The sequence below is a fragment of the Salvia hispanica genome, chromosome 1 (genome assembly GCF_023119035.1).
Source record: "Salvia hispanica cultivar TCC Black 2014 chromosome 1, UniMelb_Shisp_WGS_1.0, whole genome shotgun sequence".
Lineage (NCBI taxonomy): Eukaryota > Viridiplantae > Streptophyta > Magnoliopsida > Lamiales > Lamiaceae > Salvia > Salvia hispanica.
In genome coordinates, this window is record NC_062965.1 from 37443517 (window position 1) to 37469933 (window position 26417).

The 26417-nt window shown below is 41.0% G+C and overlaps 2 protein-coding genes across 3 annotated transcripts; both read left to right on the forward strand.

The window, feature by feature from the left end:
* Positions 1-12194: 12194 nt before the first annotated feature.
* On the forward strand, positions 12195-13550 carry LOC125195774. The gene has a single exon (XM_048094001.1). The coding sequence runs from the start codon at positions 12195-12197 to the stop codon at positions 13548-13550; it is 1356 nt and encodes a 451-aa protein (XP_047949958.1).
* A 10031-nt stretch (positions 13551-23581) lies between these two features.
* On the forward strand, positions 23582-26055 carry LOC125202403 (inactive TPR repeat-containing thioredoxin TTL3-like). Of its 2 annotated transcripts, none has more exons than XM_048100792.1 (4): positions 23582-24532; positions 24734-24854; positions 25148-25654; positions 25735-26055. In XM_048100792.1, exons 1-4 carry the CDS (start codon positions 23748-23750, stop codon positions 25843-25845), a joined length of 1524 nt encoding a protein of 507 aa, XP_047956749.1. In that variant the 5' UTR covers positions 23582-23747; the 3' UTR covers positions 25846-26055. The 2 variants fall into 2 exon arrangements, with proteins under 2 accessions (XP_047956749.1, XP_047956748.1); XM_048100791.1 differs by having other exon boundaries at positions 23583-24532; positions 24659-24854.
* Positions 26056-26417: the final 362 nt, after the last annotated feature.

Below are 26417 nucleotides of genomic sequence, written 5' to 3' on the forward strand. Positions count from 1 at the left end.
AGAAGTGAAGCTATGTATGGAGACACAACGACACTTAAAGTTCCAACAGATCATCTTATTATTTCCTACTCAACACCGCCGCCCGCTCGCCACCGCTCAACCTGCACATAGGGAAAACACATGCAGGGCTGAGTACTATAATCATACTCAGTGGGCTCATTGCCGAAAACAGTTTTATCACAATTATAGTTATCATGCCATTTTCAAGTGTCCATCGGGGTTTTAACTTTAGAAAGACCCGAGGCACCAAAATATATTCTTTATCAAATATCACGGTCGCGCAACCATTTTTCACATCGACGTTTACCATATCCTCATTCTACATGACAAGGAATGCGGCCGCAATCCAGGTCACTAGACCGGCCAACCCGTACGCCAGCACTCGGTCTAACATTGGTGTACACTAACCCAAGTAGAGTTTGCGGCTCTACAAGGATCCGAATTCGATTAAATCAATAGTGGCATAGCCACGAGGGATAGACACGACAAAACAAATCAAGGCATGATAACACATATTTCATTCTCATCAATATCAGTTTAGGACAATGTCCTTATTTTAAAAGAAAGCCCACCTCGTCGGCTTAGCTCGATAGTATTCTCTTCTCCTCGTTTATCACGCTGAGAGCGCGAAGTATCACCTTTAAATTAGGCGTATCATAAATCAGTTTCAATCATTGATTTCAAATCATGCATGTTCCCATGTTTCCCTTTTTCCCATCGATAAATCTTTAATATCATCATCCAAAATCAAGGTATGATTAGCATATCATTTTTATTCAAATAACAACTCCAAATTCACCATTAAATCGTGTCACGCATGAGTGTTCTACACACACACAACACACGCACACGAACACCACACATGTGCACGCCGACCGAGGCGTGCACACACACACACGGTCACACACACACACACACTCACACATGTATCCCAAAATTCACCGATTAATTTCCCATTCACTCGATCTATATGCATGTGGACTCAAGAACACCGATTAATCGGTAGAAGAAGAGAAGATCAAAATTAAAGTACCTTTTCCAAAAGAACGAACGGTAGAAACAAGTTATAGCCTTGATTCTTCAATAAACTCTTGAATTTCAACTTGGATTCTTCTCAATTGATGAAGAATTCTTGAAGAAAAGTAGAAGAAATCTTGGAGAGAGTGGGGAGAGATTTTCGAAAATAATGGGGGAGTGGGGCGCCGGTTTTTGATCTCTAGGGTTTAGGATCTCTCATGTATTTATAGAGTGCCAAAATATATCCAATAATTAAATAAATCAAGATTTGGAAGATTTGTTGGTTGGATGTTGGCGTGAAGTAGAGAGAAATAAGGGGGATTTCGAAAATTATAGGCTATTTAATTAGCCTATAATTAAATTCAAATATTTCACGGAGTAGAATAATATATCACGGAGCAAGAATAAAAATAAAATACTCCCCAAGATAATACCAAAAGTGGCGTGTAGTTTCACTTCTCTCAAAAGGGATTCAAAATCAAATCCTAATTTAATTAGGATATGACAATATCTTCTTAGATTTGGCAAGATATGCTAGGATATTCTAGCATATTTATATTTATTCATGGAAGAGAATAAATAAGGGATCAAATAATATAATAAACAATTCCTTCTTCCCCTATTTTATGAGATTTTCGAAAATCTCAAGATAATCAAAGGATATTCGGACTTTGGATTTAATTCGGATAATTATCCCAAGCAATAATTAAATCCAAGAAAAATAGGATTTCTTTCCAATAAATAGGAGGGGCCGAAAATTCCACATGATTTAAATAATGCTCCTATTTAATTCTCACTCATCCCTTAGGAAAATAATTCACCACAATTATATTACTCCGCATCAAATATTCACCAATCAATCATTTCTTCACTTTCACTTCATTTTCTCAACGCATTGACCTTTCAACGGCCACGTCATATTTTTCCCATCTTTGACTATTCAATAGCCACGTCAACATTTCAACAAGTTGACTATTCAACTCAATCTCAATTCTCATACGCAATTAGGTCACAAAGACACCATGCAATTAATTACTCATCAAATAATCCACATATCATAGCATTTAAGGCATTTAATGCAAAAATTTTATAACCCGAAAATTAGGGTTTGAAAAAGTGGGGCGTTACATTCCACCACCCTTAAAAGAAATTTCGTCCCGAAATTTGGTACCTCATGGAAAAAGTTCCGGGTACAGTTCCATCATCTTGTCTTCAAGCTCCCACGTGGCTTCTTCATATTCGTGGTTCCTCCATAGTACTTTCACACTAGCAATGGATTTATTTCTCAAATTCTGAACCTTTCGGTCCAAGATCATTTGGGGTCTCTCTTCGTAGCTCAAGTCGGAATTCAACGCGACTTCTTCGTAGTGAATCACGTGCTTCGGATCGAACACATATTTTCGCAACTGCGATACGTGAAAGACGTTGTGCACGTTTCCAAGACTTGGCGGTAGCGCCAATCGATAGGCTACGGGTCCTATTCCTTCTAGAATTTCGTAAGGCCCGATAAAACGTGGTTTCAATTTTCCTTTAACACCAAAACGTGTTATCCCTTTCGACGGGGACACTTTAAGAAAAACTTTATCACCGGCTTGAAATTGTAAGTCGGTTCGTCGGACGTCAGCGTATGACTTTTGTCTGTCCTGGGCTTCCTTTATTCTCACACGAATTTGTCGAACGACTTCAACCATCTCTTCGACCGCATCGGGTCCTAGCACCCGTCGCTCTCCAACTTCATCCCAGTAGAGCGGCGATCTACATTTTCTTCCGTATAAGGCTTCATATGGCGCCATGTTGATTGTTGCTTGGAAGCTGTTATTGTAAGCAAATTCAATTAGCGGTAGTACGGTCTCCCAACTTCCACCGCGGTCGAGTATCACAGCTCTCAACATATCCTCGAGGGTTTGGATCGTCCTCTCGGATTGCCCATCGGATTGCGGGTGAAACGCCGTGCTAAAATTCAATCGCGTTCCAAGCTCGCGCTGTAGACTAATCCAAAATTTCGATGTGAACTTCGGGTCACGATCGGACGTAATTGTCACTGGGACTCCGTGCAATCGCACGATCTCCTTTATGTAGATCCGAGCCAGCTTGCTCGATCCATGGGTTACCGGAATCGGTATGAAATGCGCACTCTTGGTAAGTCGATCTATAATCACCCAGATTGCGGTGTTCCCATTTAGGGTCTTTGGCAAGGCCGTCACAAAATCCATGGCGATGTGCTCCCATTTCCACTCGGGTATCTCCAATGGTTGTAATTTTCCATGTGGTCGTTGATGTAATGCCTTCACCTGTTGGCAGGCTAAGCAACGTTCCACAAATGCCGCGATATCTCTCTTCATGCCATTCCACCAAAAGGACTTTTTCAAGTCTTGGTACATCTTCGTGCTTCCAGGGTGGGCAGTGTATGGAGTTTCATGAGCTTCGCTCATGATCTCGTTCTTAAGTTCTTCGTTGTTTGGCACGCACAACCTTCCTTCAAAGGTGAGGGCATTGTCGGACTCCTCACTAAATTTTCCGGATTCACCGGTTCTCACTTCAATTCGGATTTCTTCTAGTTCCGCATCCATCCGTTGCGCTGCAACGATTCTCGTTTTCAGATCTGGTTTAACCACCAAAGTGGCAATTCGCTCTTCCACTGTTTCGGGTGCTCTTATCACTTCTAATCGCATTTTGCTAAATTCTCGTATCAAGCTCTCCTCTTCCGTTAGAAAAGTAGCTATTTGCGAATGATCTCTACGGCTCAAAGCATCTGCCACTACATTTGCTTTGCCGGGGTGGTAGTTAATGCCACAATCGTAGTCCTTCACTAGTTCGAGCCATCTTCGTTGTCGCATATTCAAGTCTCTCTGCTCGAAGAAATACTTTAAGCTCTTGTGGTCCGTAAAGATTTCACATCTAACTCCGTAGAGATGATGCCTCCAAATCTTTAGGGCATGTACCACTGCTGCTAACTCCAAATCGTGCGTTGGGTAGTTCAACTCGTGTGGTCTTAATTGTCGTGACGCGTAGGCGATCACTTTATTATTTTGCATCAATACGCATCCTAATCCAACCTTCGAAGCGTCGGTGTAGACTACGTAATTCACTCCAGACTCGGGCACAGCTAACACTGGCGCGGTTGTCAACTTCTCCTTCAAGAGTTGAAAACTTGCTTCACACTCTGGGGTCCAATTCACTTTGACTCCTTTCTTGAGTTGTTGCGTCATTGGTCTCGCTATCTTGGAGAATCCTTCAATGAATCTTCGGTAGTATCCTGCCAATCCTAGGAAACTCCGAATTTCGTTTGGTGTTGAAGGCGACTTCCATTGTTGTACCGCCTCAACCTTGGCGGGGTCCACTCGGATTCCTTCTGCCGACACAATGTGTCCTAGAAAATTCACTTCCTTCAGCCAGAATTCACACTTGCTGAATTTGGCGTACAACTTCTCGGTCCTCAACGTCTCCAACGTGATTCGTAGGTGCTCCTCATGCTCCTTCTCGTTCTTTGAGTAGACTAGCACGTCATCTATAAAGACTAAAACGAATTTATCCAAGTACGGATGGAATATTCGATTCATCAAATCCATGAATACCGCTGGGGCATTCGTCAATCCAAACGGCATCACCACAAACTCGTAGTGGCCATATCTTGTGCGAAACGCAGTCTTGGGTATATCCTCCCTTCGAACTCGTAGCTGGTGATATCCGGACCTCAAGTCCATCTTTGAAAACACGCCTGCTCCTCGAAGTTGATCGAACAAGTCATCTATCCTCGGCAGTGGATACTTGTTCTTTAGGGTCAACTTGTTTAGCTCCCTATAGTCGATGCACATCCTCATCGATCCATCCTTCTTCTTTACGAAAAGTACTGGTGCGCCCCATGGCGAGACGCTAGGCCTAATGAAACCTAGGTCCATGAGTTCCTGGAGTTGTATCTTTAATTCCTCCAACTCTTTTGGCGCCATTCGATATGGTGCCTTTGATACGGGTGCGGCTCCCGGTTCAAGGTCAATCGTGAACTCCAATTGTCGATCTGGCGGTGGTCCAGGTAACACTTCTGGAAAAACGTCGGGAAATTCTTGCACAACAGCAACATCTTCCATCTTCTTCTCGTCCTTCTCCTCTCCATGGAGGTAGACGAGATAGGCAGTTCGCCCTTTTTTCATCATTGCGGTCGCTTGAAGCGCGGATATGATGGCGGTTCGCCGGTTCATCGAGATTCCATGGTATATGGTGGGTTCGCTTCCCGGAGCTTGTAGAGATATCTGCCTCTCCTTACAACGAATCGTCGCAAAGTTCGTTGTCAGCCAGTCCATTCCCAAGATTATATCGATATCCTCCATTTTTATGACTCGCAAGTCATGAGCAACTATCTTAAATTCTCCCATAACAATTTCTACGTTCGAGCACGTTCTAGATATTTCTATCATTCCTCCTACTGGTGAGGACACCATCATTCTACGTTCAGATTCGCTAGTAGGCAAGCTCAAAGTGCGCACACATAATTCAGATATAAACGAGTGCGATGCGCCCGTATCAAACAACACAACAACAGGGGTGTTGAGAATTTCGCCCATACCTGTCAAATTTCCTTTCCCACGATCCTCTTGTTCCTTCTTCGGCTTCTTCTGTTCCAGCGCGAACGCTCTAGCTTGGGGAGGAAGTCTGGGGCGGTGAGGTTGTTGTTGCCGCGACGATGAGTCGCGATTTCCTCCCGATTCATTCGGCGGTGTCCTCGCCGGTTGACGGGATCCCTGATCGTTCCGTCTCGATCCCGATCCTATCTTGTTACTCGGACACTCCCTAGAGAAGTGACCGTTTCCTCCACAAGTGTAGCACTTGATCACGTTCTGATATCGGCATTCTCCGAAATGGTACTTAGAGCACACATTGCATTGTGGTGCCCTCGGTCGGTAGTCTCCTCTCTGGCTAGACGTACGCTGCCCTCCTTCGTACTGGGACCGATGCTGGCTCGACTGGTGCCGTTTTCCATCGTGTGAAGTTCTAGGCTCGTCCCACTTCCGTTTCTCTCTGGAGTAGTGCGGTGGGGGTAAAGACGAGGTAGTGTTCTCCTTAGCTTTCTCCTTAGGCATTGCTGCCTCAATATCTAGCGCAAGTGCTAACGCTTCGGTGTAGGGGAGTCTCCCTCGGCTGGCCAACGACATTCTTATCTCGGGTTTCAGTCCCTCACGGAACTTGTCGGATAGCTTCTCGTCGGTGTCGACTTGATCGGGGGCGTACCGGGTCATGCTGTTGAGCGCTCGATCGTACTCGGTCACCGTCATGCGTCCTTGTGTCAGATTGTGGAACTCCGATGCCTTTGCTTTCCGATAGCTCTTCGGCACATACTTGTTGTATATTTCCGTCTTGAAACCTTCCCACGTCATCGCCTCTACTTGGTCTCGTGGCATAGTCTTCGTTCTAGTATCCCACCAAAAGTCGGCTGCCTCAGTCAGCTGATGGGTCACACAACTCATGCGTTCTCTATCGTTGCATCTCAAAATCGCGAAGATGCGCTCTATTGCCCGGATCCAAGATTCAGCCTTGGCCGGTTCTCCCAATCCGTCAAACACAGGTGGCTTTTGCTCCAAGAATAGCTTCACGATTTCTCGATCGACCGGAGGCGGCGGAGGCGGAGGAGGTGGAGGATGCGGAATGGGTTGTGACACGCTGTCCTCTTCCTCCGGTTGAGGAGTTTGTTCTCGGTGGCGTCTTGGTGGCATTCTGATTTATCAACACAAAATATTCCCATGATTCTAACAATAGTCACGTGGTATAGTTGAATAACAAGGTTCATGGGTCAATTGTTTTAGAGTATATGGCCAAGCACAAGATATCAAAAGTTCGTCACGTAGACGGATTGCAAAGAGTAGTGTCAACCATTTTTACAAAAATCGGTTGCGTCAAGGTTATCAAAAGATCAATGTTCCATATCATCAAGGCAATTGCACTTAAGAAGCAGTCGTACAATTTAAGTGGCGAGTACAGGGCGCCATAAGGTATTCAAAAATGGTGGTGCGACAAGAGGCATGATGTGATGGCATGATAACATAGTGATAGATAATTTGTACCATGTACGAAAGGCAATCTATTGAATCAAAATAATATCTCCCCATGGCATATAAATCAAAAACGTTGCCTCATAGAGGTCTTAGTATCAATGCAGAAAAACGAAAGAGTAGCAAAAATCATAAGGTAGAAAATCAACAAATCAATCCAAAAACATGGGGGAAGCCAAAACAAATATTCCACGACTATCACTCCTAGTCGATATCGTTCATATCCTCCTCGGGGTCATCGTCCTCATCCATTTCCAAAGCAGGTCCTTCCTCGTCCGGTCCCTCATTCTCGCCATATTCACCAACATCCGGGGGCGGCGGAGTTATCGCACGCATGTCCTCCACATTCCCATGGATAATCAAAGGGTTAGCCGCATTAGCCTTAAGTCTTGGCCTATTAGGGACACGATCAACATGCGGCTCCTTATCGCGACGATACCTCCATCGGCGGGCCTGTCCTGGCGGATACTTGTGCGCTGGGGGACTAAGCGGCGGTCCATCCCTCGCAGCTGCCATGGCTGGGAGTAGCACTCCTATCAAGCCGATTATATCGCCTCGAGGCTTGTACTCTGGCGGACTGAACCATGTATATGGCAATGCAGCTTGGGCAGTCCATTCGCTCCAAGGACTCGGCAGAGTGTGGATCAATCTCGAGATCCCCGCGTGATGGGTAACTCCTCCATACGCGTATGCATCCATCCAGCGATCGTAGAATTCAGTGACGTAGGTTAGGAGAAAGGACTTTCCATCCCACTCAAACTCTTGGTAGGTTTCGACAGGGAAAACCTTGTTCTTCGCGTAACGATCGCGCATCGGTGCGTAATAATGATTAGGCATCTACAAAAGAAATCTCAGCATCAGAACAAGGATCGAAGAAAATATCAATAGTGTATAAGATTTCAACTGATGCTGAGAGTACGATGGATATATATATATATATATATATGTGTGTGTGTGTGTGTGTGTGTGTATGCGTCGAACGACGGAGGTGTGGAGATAATATCATATCAAGAAATAACGGAATTTCCTTTCCGTGCCAAAAGGTGTGTATATATATATATATTTTTTCGCGTTTCGATGATTCGCAATTCGTTCTCATAAGTCGCTCGCCTCGTATTCGGCGTTTGATGCCTCCAAGTTCGATATTATCACAAAATTTTCATTCACGGCACGACTTACAACTATGTATAGCGGCATGCTCAAGTTCATTCTCATAGATGTCGTTCATCACATATCACGCAAATCACAAATCATATAGAATTTCATTTATTCGATTCGTAGCGATCTTAGTCGCAAATCACTTGCATAACAACATTCATCTTTTATTTTGCATAATCATAATCCGCAATTTCAATTGCATGCATAATCATCATTTTATATTCCAACACAATTTCCAAATATCACAACAACTCCCATTCGCTTCAACTTCCAATATTTCATAATTCAAATCAATATTCAAGAGATACTTGTTACCTCATTCATCGTGGTTGAGCGGAGACGAGTTGCGGTGTTGAGCCTTCGACTATTATCAATTAGTCAATTTACACAAATTTCAGATTTTTAATTCAACAAGACTCTTGGGTCCAGAGCGGAAAGAACTGAGGCTCTGATACCAACTGTAACGACCCGCCCATCTAGGGTATAATAAATGCGGCGATCGTTAACTAGGCGGACTTAAATGCATCAAAGATCATAGGCTAGGGTTCCATTTAAAAAGGGATTTAACCAAAGCATTTAATGAACAATTAAATAGGAAAAGAATAATGCCTTAGCAAAGAAATCCAACAAAAGGCTATCGCAATAAATGCTTATCAAAGTTTCCAAAATAATTCCAACTGTTCCATATCCAAAATATTCCCACGAAATAAAAGAGTTTAACCCAACCAAAAGATCACAAGTTTTCATAATATAGCGGAAGCGACCAAGAAAGAAGTGAAGCTATGTATGGAGACACAACGACACTTAGAGTTCCAACAGATCATCTTATTATTTCCTACTCAACACCGCCGCCCGCTCGTCACCGCTCAACCTGCACATAGGGAAAACACATGCAGGGCTGAGTACTATAATCATACTCAGTGGGCTCATTGCCGAAAACAGTTTTATCACAATTATAGTTATCATGCCATTTTCAAGTGTCCATCGGGGTTTTAACTTTAGAAAGACCCGAGGCACCAAAATATATTCTTTATCAAATATCACGGTCGCGCAACCATTTTTCACATCGACGTTTACCATATCCTCATTCTACATGACAAGGAATGCGGCCGCAATCCAGGTCACTAGACCGGCCAACCCGTACGCTGACACTCGGTCTAACATTGGTGTACACTAACCCAAGTAGAGTTTGCGGCTCTACAAGGATCCGAATTCGATTAAATCAATAGTGGCATAGCCACGAGGGATAGGCACGACAAAACAAATCAAGGCATGATAACACATATCTCATTCTCATCAATATCAGTTTAGGACAATGTCCTTATTTTAAAAGAAAGCCCACCTCGTCGGCTTAGCTCGATAGTATTCTCTTCTCCTCGTTTATCACGCTGAGAGCGCGAAGTATCACCTTTAAATTAGGCGTATCATAAATCAGTTTCAATCATTGATTTCAAATCATGCATGTTCCCATGTTTCCCTTTTTCCCATCGATAAATCTTTAATATCATCATCCAAAATCAAGGTATGATTAGCATATCATTTTTATTCAAATAACAACTCCAAATTCACCATTAAATCGTGTCACGCATGAGTGTTCTACACACACACAACACACGCACACGAACACCACACATGTGCACGCACGACCGAGGCGTGCACACACACACACGGTCACGCACACACACACACTCACACATGTATCCCAAAATTCATCAATTTAGTTTCCCCTTCACTCAATCTAAATGCATGTGGACTCAAGAACACCGATTAATCGGTAGAAGAAGAGAAGATCAAAATTAAAGTACCTTTTCCAAAAGAACGAATCGGTAGAAACAAGTTATAGCCTTGATTCTTCAATAAACTCTTGAATTTCAACTTGGATTCTTCTCAATTGATGAAGAATTCTTGAAGAAAAGTAGAAGAAATCTTGGAGAGAGTGGGGAGAGATTTTCGAAAATAATGGGGGAGTGGGGCGCCGGTTTTTGATCTCTAGGGTTTAGGATCTCTCATGTATTTATAGAGTGCCAAAATAATATCCAATAATTAAATAAATCAAGATTTGGAAGATTTGTTGGTTGGATGTTGGCGTGAAGTAGAGAGAAATAAGGGGGATTCGAAAATTATAGGCTATTTAATTAGCCTATAATTAAATTCAAATATTTCACGGAGTAGAATAATATATCACGGAGCAAGAATAAAATAAAATACTCCCCAAGATATACCAAAAGTGGCGTGTAGTTTCATTCTCCAAAAGGGATTCAAAATCAAATCCTAATTTAATTAGGATATGGCAATATCTTCTTAGATTTGGCAAGATATGCTAGGATATTTTAGCATATTTATATTTATTCATGGAAGAGAATAAATAAGGGATCAAATAATATAATAAACAATTCCTTCTTCCCCTATTTTATGAGATTTTCGAAAATCTCAAGATAATCAAAGGATATTCGGACTTTGGATTTAATTCGGATAATTATCCCAAGCAATAATTAAATCCAAGAAAAATAGGATTTCTTTCCAATAAATAGGAGGGGTCGAAAATTCCACACATTTAAATAATGCTCCTATTTAATTCTCACTCATCCCTTAGGAAAATAATTCACCACAATTATATTTCTCCGCATCAAATATTCACCAATCAATCATTTCTTCACTTTCACTTCATTTTCTCAACGCATTGACCTTTCAACGGCCACGTCATATTTTTCCCATCTTTGACTATTCAATAGCCACGTCAACATTTCAACAAGTTGACTATTCAACTCAATCTCAATTCTCATACGCAATTAGGTCACAAAGACACTATGCAATTAATTACTCATCAAATAATCCACATATCATAGCATTTAAGGCATTTAATGCAAAAATTTTATAACCCGAAAATTAGGGTTTGAAAAAGTGGGCTTCAATTGTGCAAGGAGTTGGAGAAGGATTTCAAGAACATCAAGAACAACAAGGATTCAACCTACGGGTTTTATTTGCTTTAGTTTTATGTTCAAATTGTCTTCCCTTCAATCTATGTTTTTAGCTTATTCAATTATGTGTAACTAAACTCATAGGATTCTAGGGATGTGTTAGTAACGACTTTGGTTATACATATTCCTTTTTCTATTTAATATCCGTTTTGTTTTTACTTTGTTTCTTCCCTAAGTATTCTTGATGCTGCATGATTGAGTGACACGATCTTGTATGATTTAATATAACTTGCTTCATAACTGTGACAGAGTTCTAGCGAGTTAGATTCACTTAGTAGACACTACAGTTAGCTTCCCTTAAACCGACACTGTTAATTGAGAGTGAAGACTTTTCAAGGGTCTTAGGAGCTTTTTGGAGTTACGTGTTAGGATTGACAACCCTAACTTTGTAATCAACATATGTATCACATGAGCATAAGCTAGGTTACTCGTCCTTTCAAAGTATAAACTGTGCTAGGGTATTGTAGTTGGAATTTTGTATAACCATAATTGTGAACACACATCCCTGGGATTCCCTTATCTCTATCGTCTTTCTCCTTGCTTTATTTGCTTTTAGTTGGTCTATGCTTTTTCTTGTTTTTAGTTTTCCAAAAGTTTTCAAAACCTACTCGTTTTTCCAGATAGTAATTGAGTCTTAGTAGAGGATAGACACTTTGTGTTTGCCTTCCCCGTGTTCGATATCCGATACTAACCTTTAGCTATATTATATATACTCTGTATACTTGCAGGTTTCTTTAGTGCTAATAAAAAGTGCATCAAGTTTTTGGCGCCGTTGCCGGGGAAGACAATTCCCTTTGGAGTGATATCTTAAAACGGATAATTTTGCTACTTTGGATTTTAATTGCTTTCAGTTTTTAATTTTAGTTTTTAATTCATTTTTGTTTTTGGTTCTTGCAGGTTTTGTATGCGAACGCGATCTGGGAAGGACAGCCTAAAACCGCTTGATTTGGAACTTGAAAGAACTCGTAAGAAAATAAGAAGTGAAAAAGGATCAGGAGCAATGGGTGACCGAACAGACATCGAGAAATTGCAGGAAATGGTGAAGCTACTGATGGATGAGAGAGATGCGGAAAGGGCAGCCCGAGAGGCTTTGGAGAAGAAGAATCAGGAAATACAACCCGTGATGAACATGTTTAATCATGGGAATATGATTACCTTTCCCGAAGGACCTCGTATTAACGCTAACAATTTCGAGTTACGCATGCCCCTTATTCAAAGGGTCGAGCAAACTCCTTTTGCAGGTAGGGCTACAGAGGATGCCAATCGCCATCTCTCCAAATTTATGGAGATCTCAAACACTCTCAAATTGAACGGTGTCGATGACGATGCCATAAGGGTAAGACTCTTCCCCTTTTCATTAACTGATTCTGCTAAAGAGTGGTTTGCATGTATGCCCAGAGAAAAGGTCTCCACATGGAAGGACATTGTAGCTACCTTCATCGACAAGTACTATCCGCGGGGCACAATTTTGAAGATCAAAAGCGAGATCTTCCAGTTCATCCAAGGCCATGACGAGCCCCTCTACGAGGCGTTTGCTCGTTTCAAAGCCCTTCTCCGAAAGTTCCCTAACCATGGTTTCACCGTGAACCATCAGGTAGGAATTCTCTATAATGGGTTTAACGAGAAGATTTGTGATATGCCTGATTCAGGTGCAAAGGGAGGGTTCTTAAGGAAGTCAGGTGAGGAAGCCATGGCGGTAATAGAAGAATTCGCCACCAACAACAGGAGGTGGTCGAAAGAAAGGCATAGCCTAAAAAGGATAGCTGCAATTGAAGAAGCCGAGGAAAGCTCTTTTGCGAAGGAATTGGCCGAGCTTCGAGTTAGGGTGGACCAAATGGATTCATCAAGGAAGGAGGACCCGATTCCACCGACCTCCATCATAGCGGTCTCTAAACCCGAAACTCCTGCCACGATAGTGGAAGAAATCAACTACATGCAAGGAGACGGTCCCAATAGAAATTACAACAATAATTATCGGCCTAACCAGAGGGGCGATAATTTCAATAATTATAATGGAAACCGACCTCATCCTAATCTCTCTTATTCTAACAATAATTACTTGCAACCCCCCGCAGGATTTAGTGTTAGCAAGGGAAGAGTAGTTGAAACAGCCAAGAAGGAGGAAAAGTATGACCAAGGGATCACAAGGATCTTGGAAGTAATCACGCAAGACAGGAAGGTTAATGACACCAAGATCGGAGTGGTCGAAGCTAGAATAAACAACCTCGAGCAGGGAGTGAACACGATCTCAACTACCATAGCCAACATTAACACTCAAATGGAGCAAATCCAAAAGAAGTTGGAAGAGGATAGGGAAAAGGCAGCCGCACGAGTGGATGACATCAATAAGAAGTGAGTGGCAAAACAGAAAATTGGGGACTCCCCAGTCGCCGGCGGGCCGCCGCTGAAGCGTCGAATGGAGTCTGCCTAGCCGCCGGCGGGCCGCCGCACACATCACGGCGGGCCGCCACAGACAAGGCAAAAACACCCACTCAGCAAGGACTCATGCGGCATAATGGGATTGTGCTACCATTTCAACCAAAGAGGAAGTTTAAGCTCGAAGAGCAGTTCAAACATTTTTTGAACATGTTTTGTAAAGTTCATACTAACATTCCTCTAGTTGAATCGTTGCAGGAAATCCCTAAATATGCGAAGCTACTAAGGGAGGCAGTGATGAGGAAGAGAAAGCTAACAAAAGCCGACCTTAAGCTACCACATCATTGCAGCGAGATCATTCAAAAGGAGAAGGTAGTGAAGCAGAGAGATCCGGGCCAATTCATTATCCGATGCCGAATTGGAGAGGGAAAGGTTGACAAGGCCCTATGCGATTTAGGATCTTCCATCAATCTCATGCCACTGAAGTACTACGAAAATCTCAACATTGGGCCACTCAAAACTTCAGACGTAACACTCAGGTTGGCCGATAACTCGTCCATAAAAACTGTTGGTATGATTGAGGATGTCCTAGTGAAAGTCGATGGTTTCATTTTTTCCTCCGATTTTATTGTGCTTGACATAAAAGTAGACAAGAACGTCCCTCTAATCTTAGGGAGAGATTTTCTTGCTACTTGCAAAGCTTTGATTGATGTAGGTCGTGGCGAGATCACAATTAGCGATAACCATAACCAATCCACCTATAAGATCGAAAGCGAGATGCTCAAGTTTGAGGAAGCAAAGCGGAAAAAGATGGAACAGCAGTGTAGGGCAGTCATGGTCACGGATTTGACCAAACCCCAAGACCCCTTTGAAGCAGAGGAGCATACTACCTCCACCATCTACGTTGTAAAAGAGGTAAGACGTTCTCCCAAAAAGGACGATACTAATCCCTCCACCTCTATCCCGCAGAAAAAGAAACAAAAGAGGAAAAAGGCAACCAAGGAGGACCCCGAGATTTATGTTATCAAAACAAATAAGGGGAAATACAAGTGGTGGAAGAAGCTAGGGACCAAGTTGCTCCCTATGCCCATTTTCAACACTCGGGTCGCTGATCCGCCCAATTAGTGGGCCACTTCAAGTCGAGCTAACGACTAAAAACAAAAGCGCTTGTTGGGAGGCAACCCAATTTTTTGTTGATTTAATTATTTTCTTTATTTTCGTTTGTTTTTTGTTTTTGTTTAAAAAAATAAAAAAATAAAAAAAAATTACGCGTGCCTGTCGCCGCACTTAACACGGCGGTCGCCACACGTGTTTTCACATGTGCAGGATAGGTCGGGCTTAGGGCAGGCTTAGGGCGGGCCGGATGAACCGCTGAATGGGCCGCGGCGGCCCGCCAGGAATCGCTGTTTTAAAACGCCCGCCGCGGCGGCCCGCCGCGCGCAGTCCAGAGACGGGAATGCAGTTTAAAAGGTAAGTTTTCCATTCTTTTTCCCATTCCTTCTCAAATTCCTTCCTTGCACACAACCCCCACCTTTATAAATCACCAATTTCACACACCCACACCATCATTCTCTCAATTCTCTTCAAAGTTTAGAGTTCTTCCCCTCCAATTCTCAATCAACACAAGGTATGAATCTTAACTCAATTTCTGAGCATTGTTCAACTTCTTTCATGGATTTAGGCGTATGTTGGAAGAATTGTTCGGTGGAAACTCTTATTTTATAATGGGGGATGATTGTGTATGCTTATTTATGGATTTCCATGGTGATATTGTGTTTTGATGATAGTTTTGAAGCTTTGTGAATAGTGATTCCTTCTTGTTTATACTTGTTCCTATGTTGCAATCATGTTTATAGCATTGTGAGGCTATTATTATTTCCATGAATTGCAATACTTGAGTAGAGATTGTTGATATATATTGACTTATTGTTGATACGTCTCTGCATGGGGGATGAATTCATGTTGGGGGATGGATTTGTGTTTCCTAGTTTGGATGTTTATGTTCTATATGTTTCCATGCTACCATCTAGGAAGTTTTGTACACCTAAGCGTGCACTTACATGTCTTACATGTTGATCCGTTGGTATTGATTATTTTTCCATTATTGGTATACTTTTCTAATTGTTGTACTTCTCGTTTGTAGGAATATGAGATCAAAGGGAAAGCTCGAGAACGCGAAGAACTACGACGTTAGCCTTGCCTCGGAAGAGCAAAAGGCTATGTGGAAGAAGTTGTCGGCACGAGAGATGGTGCCTTCGCGGTACCCCCACGATTTCCCTCTTCAAACTTTGGGGATCGCGGAGGACTTTTGGGCATTATGTGATGTAGGTGACGGGAACGGCCTCCGGTACATGTTTGAGAGGAAGTGGCCGTCGTTTAGGAAGTATACTCTCGATTTCCTAAGCTCGTTGAAGGTCACAAAGGATCACCGGCAAAACATCCCGCTTAGCATCGATTTCCGCCTAGGGAACCGATGGCACTCGCTCACCATGGAGGAGCTTTGCGTAATCTTCCATTGCTTCGACCCCAACCCCGAGACCGATAATGATTACGACTTTGATGAGGTTTGGGGTGCGATGACGAATGAGCACGGACACGCCGCGGGCTACGCCAAGTCCTCTTCAATTCGCAACCCGATTTTTTGATATCTCCACCGAGCTATGACCCAACTTATGTTTGCTAGGGTCGATGGGGGAAGTGTCTCCCAAACAGAGTTGAATGTGATTTGGTGCCTCCTCAACAAGAAAGGATTCGATTATGGAACCCTTTTTACTATCTACGTGGATCGGATCACGAAGTAGGATGGCAGCGTTATATGTTGTGGTGGTTTGATCACGGCAATCGCCGAACATTTGGAGGTTTCTTTCATCGGTTTGACAGAAGATGGCGGTGAGCGCTTTATCACCTATGAGGTGCTCTTTTAGGTGGGGCTTTTGAAGACCGACTATTGGGGTCAAAGATTTTTCCTACAAGTGGCGGGGGATCACTTCCCCGTTCCCATCCCGCAGTTGACTAAGGTCGACGTTTGGGCAAACCAAGTTAATTGGAAGCTCAACACCCTGGCGCACCGAAGAGTCATTGAGGCTAACCCCATCAATGGGGAATTTAGGAAGAGAAATATATCGGGTCGCATCCCTATCTTTGAGGCCGATGATGACTCCGCCTTCGATGCTATTGATCACTACACCGAAGAAGGGGAGCACTCGCACGCCCAAGAGAGTCAAGTGCCGCCGCCAAACCCAAGCGAACCGCCGCCGCGGAAGGCCGAATCCCAATGATGAGTTTCAAGCAAACACCTCGGTCCAACTAGGAGATATCTACTCCTACATGCAAAGCGTGTCCAACACTTTGGACATCCGTTGGGCGGAGCAACAAAGGGAGAACGCCTACAACCGCCAAATGGGCGGCTCAAGGCGATTGGCGCACGGCGGAGCAACAATTTTGGGAGCAACAAAGGCTTGAAGACGTGCATCGCCGTCGTGAGATTGAAGAGCTCCACCGGATGGCCGCCGAGGCTCGACAAAAGCGCCAAACAATGAGTGGAAGACATCGCCTATTTTATTGGTGCATTCGACGACCTCAACGCCCGTTTCCCTCCTCCTCCTCAAGATTGAAGAAGTCAAGCTCAATGACTTTAAATGAGCATTTGTACCATGTTTTTGGATGTTTTAAGACAATTTCTTTCTTGTTTTTGACAATTTTTGCTTTAAGTTAAATATTTTTCGTTTTAGTTTAATTTTGTGGATTGAAATTTTTTTCGCAGGCTTTGACCTCTACGCGGCGACCACCGCATGTGCTGCGGCGGTCCGCCACCTGTTCGCTGGAACGATCTGTTGTTGCGCAGCGACCGCCGGACGTGATGCGGCGGGCCACCGCCAGGGCGTAATTTCCAACGCGATTTTTTCGAAGTTTCTCAACTTTCGCCCGGTCAAGCCTCGACGCGAGAATTTTCAAGGTACGTTTTTTTTTCAGTAGTTCACTCACGTCCCTACCGACTCTACAAACTTATTTTACACTTTGTTGTAAATAAGTTTGGGGTGATGTAGTGGTGGACCGTGAGTTTAGGATTTTTTTGTTTTTGCTTTAAGTTTTTGTTTTTGTTTTTTTTTCAAAACCCCGTAGGAGAATTTTGTTTTCTAAAAATGTTTTCGTGAATCCATGTCGTGAATTTAACATGAAGAACTTAGAAACACGCATGCTTAGGGACACACTTTAGATCGAGTTGCCGATGATATTACATTCCATCTATGTTTAAGTGTGGCTTAACGTTTTGATTTGATGGTTTGGTGAAAAGGTGCATAATTAGTGAATTGCTTGTTCGCCTTGATTCATGCTTTTATCTTGTGAGGATTTGAGCCTTAAATTTATTCTTGTGTGATTTATCTGCATTCATGTACATATTTCTAGAACTTGCTCCTAGTCTTGCCTAAGTTTACATAGTGTTTAAGTTGATTTAGGAGGATGATTGACCATCTTTTCTTAGCCTACTTTTATCCAAAAATTTCGACCCTCTCAAATTTTCAAAATTTTTCCCTTTGAAGCCAATTTTGAGCCTTTAAGCCTTTTCTTTGGAAGCCAACATAATGGGGACAATTCCTTGGGTTAGTTAGTTTTTGCTATCTTATTTTGTAAAGGAATTGGAGAGATAAGGTGAAAGTATAAAAGTAGTGTGCTTAATGCAAAGAAAGTACAAGTTGTGAAATTGAGAAAAATTCCAAATGTGTGCTTGATTTTAGAAAAGAAAGGAAAGGATGTGTAAGAAAGAAAAAGAAGAAAAAAGAAAAAGAGAAGGGAAAAAATGTGAAAGGTTGTGAAAATAAAAGAAAATAAAAGGATTGGAAAGTGAGTTGAAGGAGAAAAATAAATAAAGTGTTAAAAGTGTCTTGGGTTTAGAAAAGTGGAGTTATCTTTACTCTATTTGGGATATTTTTATTTTTAGTCACTTTTTAGCCAAATATTCCTCACCTACCAAAGAGCCTACATTACAACCAAATATAAAGACCTTTCGGACTTTTGAAACTTAATCACATTTAGTAGAAGAGGGAGTAGACTTTGAGCAAGCCTATGGTAAACTTTGCATGATGCATGATTTGAGTGCTCATATACACATTACCTTTATACACTTTGAGAGTGAGAGAACACTTCCCAACTTTGGAAGTTTGCCACATATGAGGGCCTGAATTCAAGGTGTTAATAAGTCTTGCTTGATTTGATTGCGCTAATACATGTTTAAACCGTTATTCCATCTTTTGAGGCAATTATGACATCTAGTCCTTGTGCATTCCGTGCGTCTATTTTGTGTCTTTATTGTTTTGTTCGAGGACAAACAAAAATGTAAGTTTGGGGGAGTTGATACGCTCGGATTTTGCACTGTTTTAAGACCATTATTTTGTCCGTTTTTTATGTTAAAGTCACTCTACATGTCCATTATTTGCATATTTTATCTATTTTGGTATTTTGACGTGTTTTGTGAGAAATGTGCATAATTGAGCCGAAAAAGGGAGCCAAAACGCCAAGTTTGGAAATCTGGAGTCAGACGGCGACCGGCGACGACCGCGGATCTGTGCGGCGACCACCGGCGCCCGGCGGGCAGATCAATGCAGCGGTCCGCCTCGGAAAAATGTGCTTGGAAGAGAAGTCTCGTCCGGCGACCGCCGGAAGATGTGCGGCGGTCCGCCGCCGAGGGAACAGACTCTCTGAACTCCAACGCGGCGACCGCCGGCCAAGGTGCGGCGGTCCCGCCGGAGAAAGGCGGCGAATCCGAGAAGCCCTAGATTTGCGCCCAGATTTACCATATTTTGGAGATCTTTTCCTTCTACAACAAGGATTAGTTTTTCCCTATAAATAAGACCTCAAGTTTCATCAAAAAGAGAGAACTTATACTTGCAAAATACTTCATAGAGATCAAAACCTAGAGTACTTCAATTGTACAAGGAGTTGGAGAAGGATTTCAAGAACATCAAGAACAACAAGGATTCAACCTACGGGTTTTATTTGCTTTAGTTTTATGTTCAAATTGTCTTCCCTTCAATCTATGTTTTTAGCTTATTCAATTATGTGTAACTAAACTCATAGGATTCTAGGGATGTGTTAGTAACGACTTTGGTTATACATATTCCTTTTTCTATTTAATATCCGTTTTGTTTTTACTTTGTTTCTTCCCTAAGTATTCTTGATGCTGCATGATTGAGTGACACAATCTTGTATGATTTAATATAACTTGCTTCATAACTGTGACAGAGTTCTAGCGAGTTAGATTCACTTAGTAGACACTACAGTTAGCTTCCCTTAAACCGGCACTGTTAATTGAGAATGAGGACTTTTCAAGCGTCTTAGGCGCTTTTTGGAGTTACGTGTTAGGATTGACAACCTTAACTTTGTAATCAACGTTTGTATCGCATGAGCATAAGCTAGGTGACTCGTCCTTTCAAAGTAAAAACTGTGCTAGGGTATTGTAGTTGGAATTTTTTATAACCATAATTGTGAACACACATCCCTGGGATTCCCTTATCTCTATCGTCTTTCTCCTTGCTTTATTTGCTTTTAGTTGGTCTATGCTTTTTCTTGTTTTTAGTTTTCCAAAAGTTTTCAAAACCTACTCGTTTTTCCAGATAGTAATTGAGTCTTAGTAGAGGATAGACACTTTGTGTTTACCTTCCCCGTGTTCGCTATCCGATACTAACCTTTAGCTATACTATATATACTCTGTATATTTGCAGATTTATTTAGTGCTAACAAAAAGTGCATCAATAAGTCATAAATAAATTGATGCATATGAGTATCCCATATTTTTGTGGAACAAACATAAACGAAAATTGCATATATTTTTATGGGATTAAGGAAGCATCACATTTTCCTTTTCAGTTTGTCTAAAAAAAATTCAATTTTTTCTTAAAAAAAAGTTTTCTTTTAAAGATACTTATAAAAATATATTTTGTCTTTCCCATTAATATAATTTTCTTATGACTAAGGGATATTTGTTTTGGGGAAGGATTAAGAACTTAATCATTAACTGGCTTCAGACAACTACTTATGTCATGGGCCCTCCATCGCTAATGATAGCGACGGATAAAACTTAAACTCGACTTTAAATGAACTATCCATAAAGAACATCCAACATTTCTTAACTCTAAAGAAAGTAATACCGCAACGAAACAAAGTATCAAGGTGATCAATGTCATAGGTACTACGAACAGAATAACTACTTAGAACTCATAAGAAAGAAATAAGACAAGGCAGCGATGCTCACAATAGAGTCATGGTATTTTCATCTTTCCATTGAGTTATTTTCTATCTCATTACAATTTTGAGGTGACACATTTTTTTTTGGACACATTTTGATGTAGTGGTGTTTAATGGTTAAATAAAGAGAGAATAAAGTATGAGTGAGTGAAAAAAATAGAGAGAGAAAATAGCAGAGAGGATAAAGTAAGAGAGAGATGGAGTGTTACTTTTTGCTATAAAAGGAAATGCTCACTTAGAGCGGGACGACCTAAAATTGAATACGCCTCACTTATAATGTGACGAATGGAGCATTAAACTACATACTCCCTCCGTACCATAAAAATATATGCATTTGAAATTACACGAAAATAAATACTCTCTCCGTCCCATTCAAGATGACCACCTTCCCTTTTTTGGTTTGTCTCAATTAAGATGACCACTTTCCAATTTTGGAAATAACCTCCTCTTTTCTCTCTCCTCATTAAAATATTCAACTACATTTTTCTTCTCTACACCTAACAACACTCAAGAATGTGGGACGGATGGAGTACACAATTGATAAAGTGAGAAAGAAGAGGAGGATGGTAATATGTAGCTCCACAATTGATAAAGTGAGAAAGAAGAGGAGAATGGTAATATGTAGCATTACTAGATAGTGACACTCACATTATTATTTGTATTTAATGAGTTGTAATGATGAGTTATAGTGTATAATTTGTAAATAAATTAATGCAAATGAGTATGAGTAAAGGACAATTTTCCATAAAAAAAATTATCATATTTTTATAGGACGGACATAAACAGAAAGTGCACATATTTTTATGGGACGAAGGGAATATCATATTTTCTTTTTTAGTTTTTCTCCCAAAAAAAAGTTTTCTTTTAAAGATATAAAAATATATTTTGGCTTTCCACTTAATATAATATCTTGAGACAAGGGATCAATATATTTATTTTGGGAAGGATTAAGAACTTAATCATTAACTGGCTTTACACAACTACCTATATCATGGGCCCTCCTTCACTAAGGATAGCGACATACTGGGGGAGAACTCGTGACTGGAGGAGGAAATGAAGAAACAAGGAAGAAGAAAGGGGGAGGAAATAATTGAAAACATTAAACTCACACTCAACTTCATTAAATAAAATATTAAAAAAAGAGTATCCAACATTCTTAACCCTGAAAAAAGTAATACTGTAGCGGAACATAGTATCAAGGTGATCAATGTCATCGGTGCTACTAACAGAAGTACTACTTATAACTCAAAAGAAAGAAATAAGATCACAAGGCAACGGAATATGATTCTATCGTGAGTCGAGTAACGCCAATGTTTGAAGACACAGTGCACTCGGGTTTCCAATAGCTCATCTCAACATCCCCCGCAACATCATCACTCAATTTGCTTGTATGAAAAACACATGTAGGGCTAAGAGAGAAGAGGAGAATTGTAGTTAAAGTATTGTTATTGGATAGTGGACCCACATTGTCATAGTGTTTAATGAGTTGTAATGGTGGACCATAGTGGTATAAATTATACTCCCTCCATCCCAATAAATATGAAACGTTTGCTTTTCGGCACAGGATTTTATGTAGTGTTGTTTTGTGAGTTAAAGAAGAGAGAGTAAAGTAAGAGAGAGGAAAAATAAAAAGATAAAGTTATTTCTATTTTAAGAAACGTTTCATTTTTAATGGAACAACCCAAAAAGGAAAACGTTTCATTTTTAGTGGGACAGAGGGAGTATTTAAATTGATGTATAAGTAATGAGTCTAGGACAACTTTTCATAAATGGAAATGCTCATATTTTTATGGGACGGATGAAAATGAAAAATGCATATATTTTTTATGGGACAGAGAGAGTATTATACTAACTCTTAACTTTAAAGGGCTTCAATTCAAATCTTACCTCACAAATGTGTTTATAAATGTTGCAAATTGTGGGGCAAACAATATCCTACATTGGAGAATGAACAAGAGTTCAAGCATATATATTGGCTACCCCGACTCCATTAGTAGTATGAAGCCTTTTGGAGAGTATCTTAAGAGCAAAAAATATCATACTAATGTGGAGTTTGGGTGTGCACCGCCGTTATCCAACACAAAAAATGATTAGAAATGTTTAGAATCTAAGTCAAAACTAGAGAAAATATATGTTTGTAAAAAAATTTCTCAACTTTAATTCAATTCAAATCATATCACAAATGTGTTTATGAATGTTCGACCACAATGTTACGAGCCTTGCACTCTACCATACGGGCTTTTATACATTTTGAAAAGATATTTATATATTAAAGTTAAAGACCATCATCTTGGAATTTCTTTTTGAAAGCAACCCATCTTCTTCAAATAATAAATGTTAAACTAAGTTTATAACTATAAAATCGATAATTAAATCCTCAAACTACAATATAACTAAAACTTAATAACAAAAAATTATGAATGTCCATGAATTTAGAATAAAGAATGACAAATAAATGAAAAAATATTCTGACCGAAAAGCAAACCTATAAAATCATAAATTTGAAATCCCCAAACTACAATCTAATTAAATAATAAAAAAATTTAGAATATCCATGAATTTAGAATAAAGAATAACAAATAAATGAAAAAAATATTCTGACCGAAAAGCAAACCATTGACCTATGACTAATTCACAATGTGAGGAGAATATTTAAAGATAATTTTCTTTACTAAATCTGGATCATAGTATATAACATATTTATATTATGATTGTATTGCTTAAAATCTAGAGGGCCTCATTTCTTATAGGATCCGCGCTCGATTTCCCTCCACACAAAGGATAGTAGAATTTAATCTTAGTTGCTCCGAATTCCTCGGATGCAATGTAAGAAACTCAAGAAAAAAAAAGTGAAATTCGAAAATAAAAAAAATGAACAAGAGAAGATTGATGAATTGTAAATTCACCTTCCAAACAAACTTTTAATCTCTCTCTCATGGGGGACTGCTCTCCTGAGAGAAGATCAGGGTGTGGCCTACTTGGCGCAGTTTTTGGAAGGCCAAAAAAATCACCTTCTCCAACCCCTGTTCAAACATCCAAAGCCCAAAGGCCTAATGTTAAAAATGATCCATCTAATGATCAAACACAGGGAGACAGAGTCATACCCCGTCCCGGCCCCAACTACAAATCCACGCCCGTTCGTCAGCACCATCCGCCTCAGACCGCGACTCCTCCTAGGAATGTAGAGTCTATGCAAGCGCGGAAGGTGCCTCTTCCCGGGATGGGCCTTTCCGGGGAGCTTGACACCATGATCAAGGATCATCAGAGAGTGAAAGGGGCTGGAAATCTTGTGAGGGCGTCGTCGGGTAATGTGATGCTGCATAGTAATCTGGGGAATCTGAGGAAGCCCCATGATGCTATTGAGCAGACATTGTTGGGCAATAGAAATTATGCTAGGAGAAATGATGCGCCACAGAAGCCCGCCAAGAAGGGCGAAAAGTCTGACGTGTTTTGTCGGGCTTTGTCGACACGGATGGACCCGGAGGAGCTCAAGATATTAGGCAATGAGCATTACAAGAATGGTGACTTTGCAGAGGCTCTGTCTCTCTATGAAGCAGCCATCTCCGTTGATCCGAATAAAGCATCTTATCGGAGCAACAAAAGTGCCGCGCTCACCGCCATGGGGAAGCTTCTAGAAGCTGCATTGGAGTGCCGAGAAGCTATCCGGATTGACCCCTTTTACCAACGAGCTCATAATAGATTGGCAACTCTTTATGTCAGGTAATTGGTCAATTCTTTATCTTGAAATTATTTTGCCTAAAATATGTATTGTTATCATGTTTTGGCCTATCTATCTTCCTTACCAAAGGATCCCTTATAGTTTACTTAATTCCTACGGTTTGGTAGATTAGGAGATCCAGAAAAAGGGTTGTATCATTTCAAACAGGCTGGGTCTGAGGCTGATCCTGATGCAATGAATAGGGCTACAAAGGTTCAGAGCCACTTGAACAAGTGCACCGAGGCAAAGAGACAACACGACTGGACCACGTTGCTCAAGGAAATCGCATTGGCTACAAGCGTCGGTGCTGATTCTGCACCCTTGGTATGTATGCCCATCTTTATTTAGGTGATGTTCAGTTCATTAGACAAGATAATATTGAGATACAATATAAGATAAGCTACAATATGATTTATCTAGGATTAAATTAGTCAGAGGGTTGAGTGTGGGATGGTTAATCATAAGATGAATCTAATCTTCGCATTACGAAGGCGGATCAAGATACATTGTCAGGGGCCAAGCTTTTGAGAAAAATACAATTGAACGAGAGATAATATTAGTAAAATTCAATCTATTATGGCAATTCATTGAATCTTGGTTTTTTTGTGTGGATAAAGATATTTGCTTTGAAAGCCGAAGCTTTGTTAAAGTTGAACCGGCATCAAGAAGCAATCCAAGCTATGGCGGACAACCCGGATTTTGACACCGAGGAGTGCACAAAGTTCTTCGGGCCAATTGCAAGTGCAAGCCTATTAGTGATGCAAGCTCGAGTGGGCATGGCGGAAGGGAGGTTCGATGATGCTTGGGCTGCAGCGGAAGGGGCGTGTAGGCTCGACCCCAACAACAAAGAAGCAAGCATTGCAACAAGAAGAGCACAAGCATTGAGCGCAGCAAGATCAAAGGGGAACGATCATTTCAAGGCGGGGCGATATGAGGAGGCGCGTGGGGCGTATGGAGAAGGGCTGGAGCATGCCCCCTACAATGCCTTGCTTCTATGCAACAGAGCTGCTTGTGAGGCTAAACTCAACCACTACAACAAAGCGGTAGAGGATTGCAATGCTGCACTCAGCATTCGACCGGGTTATAGCAAAGCAAGACTAAGAAGAGCCGACTGTTTTGCTAAGGTACATATTTATTTTACCATATTTCATAAGTTGAAAATCCACATACTATGCAGTGATTGATGATTTGGCTATGGTGGTAGATGGGAAACTGGGGAGCTTGTTTGCAAGATTGTCAAGTGCTGGTAAGAGAGAATCCCAATGACGGCGAGGCGGCCAAGCTGTTGGATAAGGCCAAGTCGCGGCTCGAATAGCATTCAGACTCTTCTATATATACCATTTTCTTCATATATGAAGTAGTATAAACAGTCGGTGTTGTAATTTTATATTTTTGTGTAATGGCATGCTTCATACAAATTTGAAGAGTAAATACACACCCCATCCCCAGAGAGTGAAGCATTTATGTTTAACAATTAATTCCAATATTTGTCATAAAATATTCAAATTAATTGTTAGTTGAATTAAGAGTCAGTGAAATCAGCATTCTAAAATTTCCAATGTTGCCTTAACAATCTTGTTATTTACTTGGTTTTTATATTAATTGTTTTAATTTCCTTTTAGTTTAGTTATAAAACCTTTTCCAAATAGTATCTGAAGTCTAGATTGCATTATATAGTACTCCCTCCGTCTTGGTTAGGATGTCACATTTCTTACCCGGTACGAGGTTTTAGGAGTGGTAGGTTAATGTGGCTGATTGGAGAGAGAGTGAGTATAAGTTTTATATGAAGAGAGAGAGAGAGAGTTGATATTTAATTAGAGAGAAAAAAGTGCTTGTGTGTATGAATTGGAGAGAGAAAGTTACTAAAAATAGAAACGTGTCATTTTG

Coding starts and splice junctions, on each gene's coding strand:
- LOC125195774 (XM_048094001.1), top strand. CDS start 12,195: ATGGGTGACCGAACAGACATCGAGAAATTGCAGGAAATGGTGAAGCTA.
- LOC125202403 (XM_048100791.1), top strand. CDS start 23,748: ATGGGGGACTGCTCTCCTGAGAGAAGATCAGGGTGTGGCCTACTTGGC. Junction 24,533..24,658: donor TTGGCAACTCTTTATGTCAG/GTAATTGGTCAA, acceptor ACGGTTTGGTAG/ATTAGGAGATCCAGAAAAAG. Junction 25,655..25,734: donor GAGCCGACTGTTTTGCTAAG/GTACATATTTAT, acceptor CTATGGTGGTAG/ATGGGAAACTGGGGAGCTTG.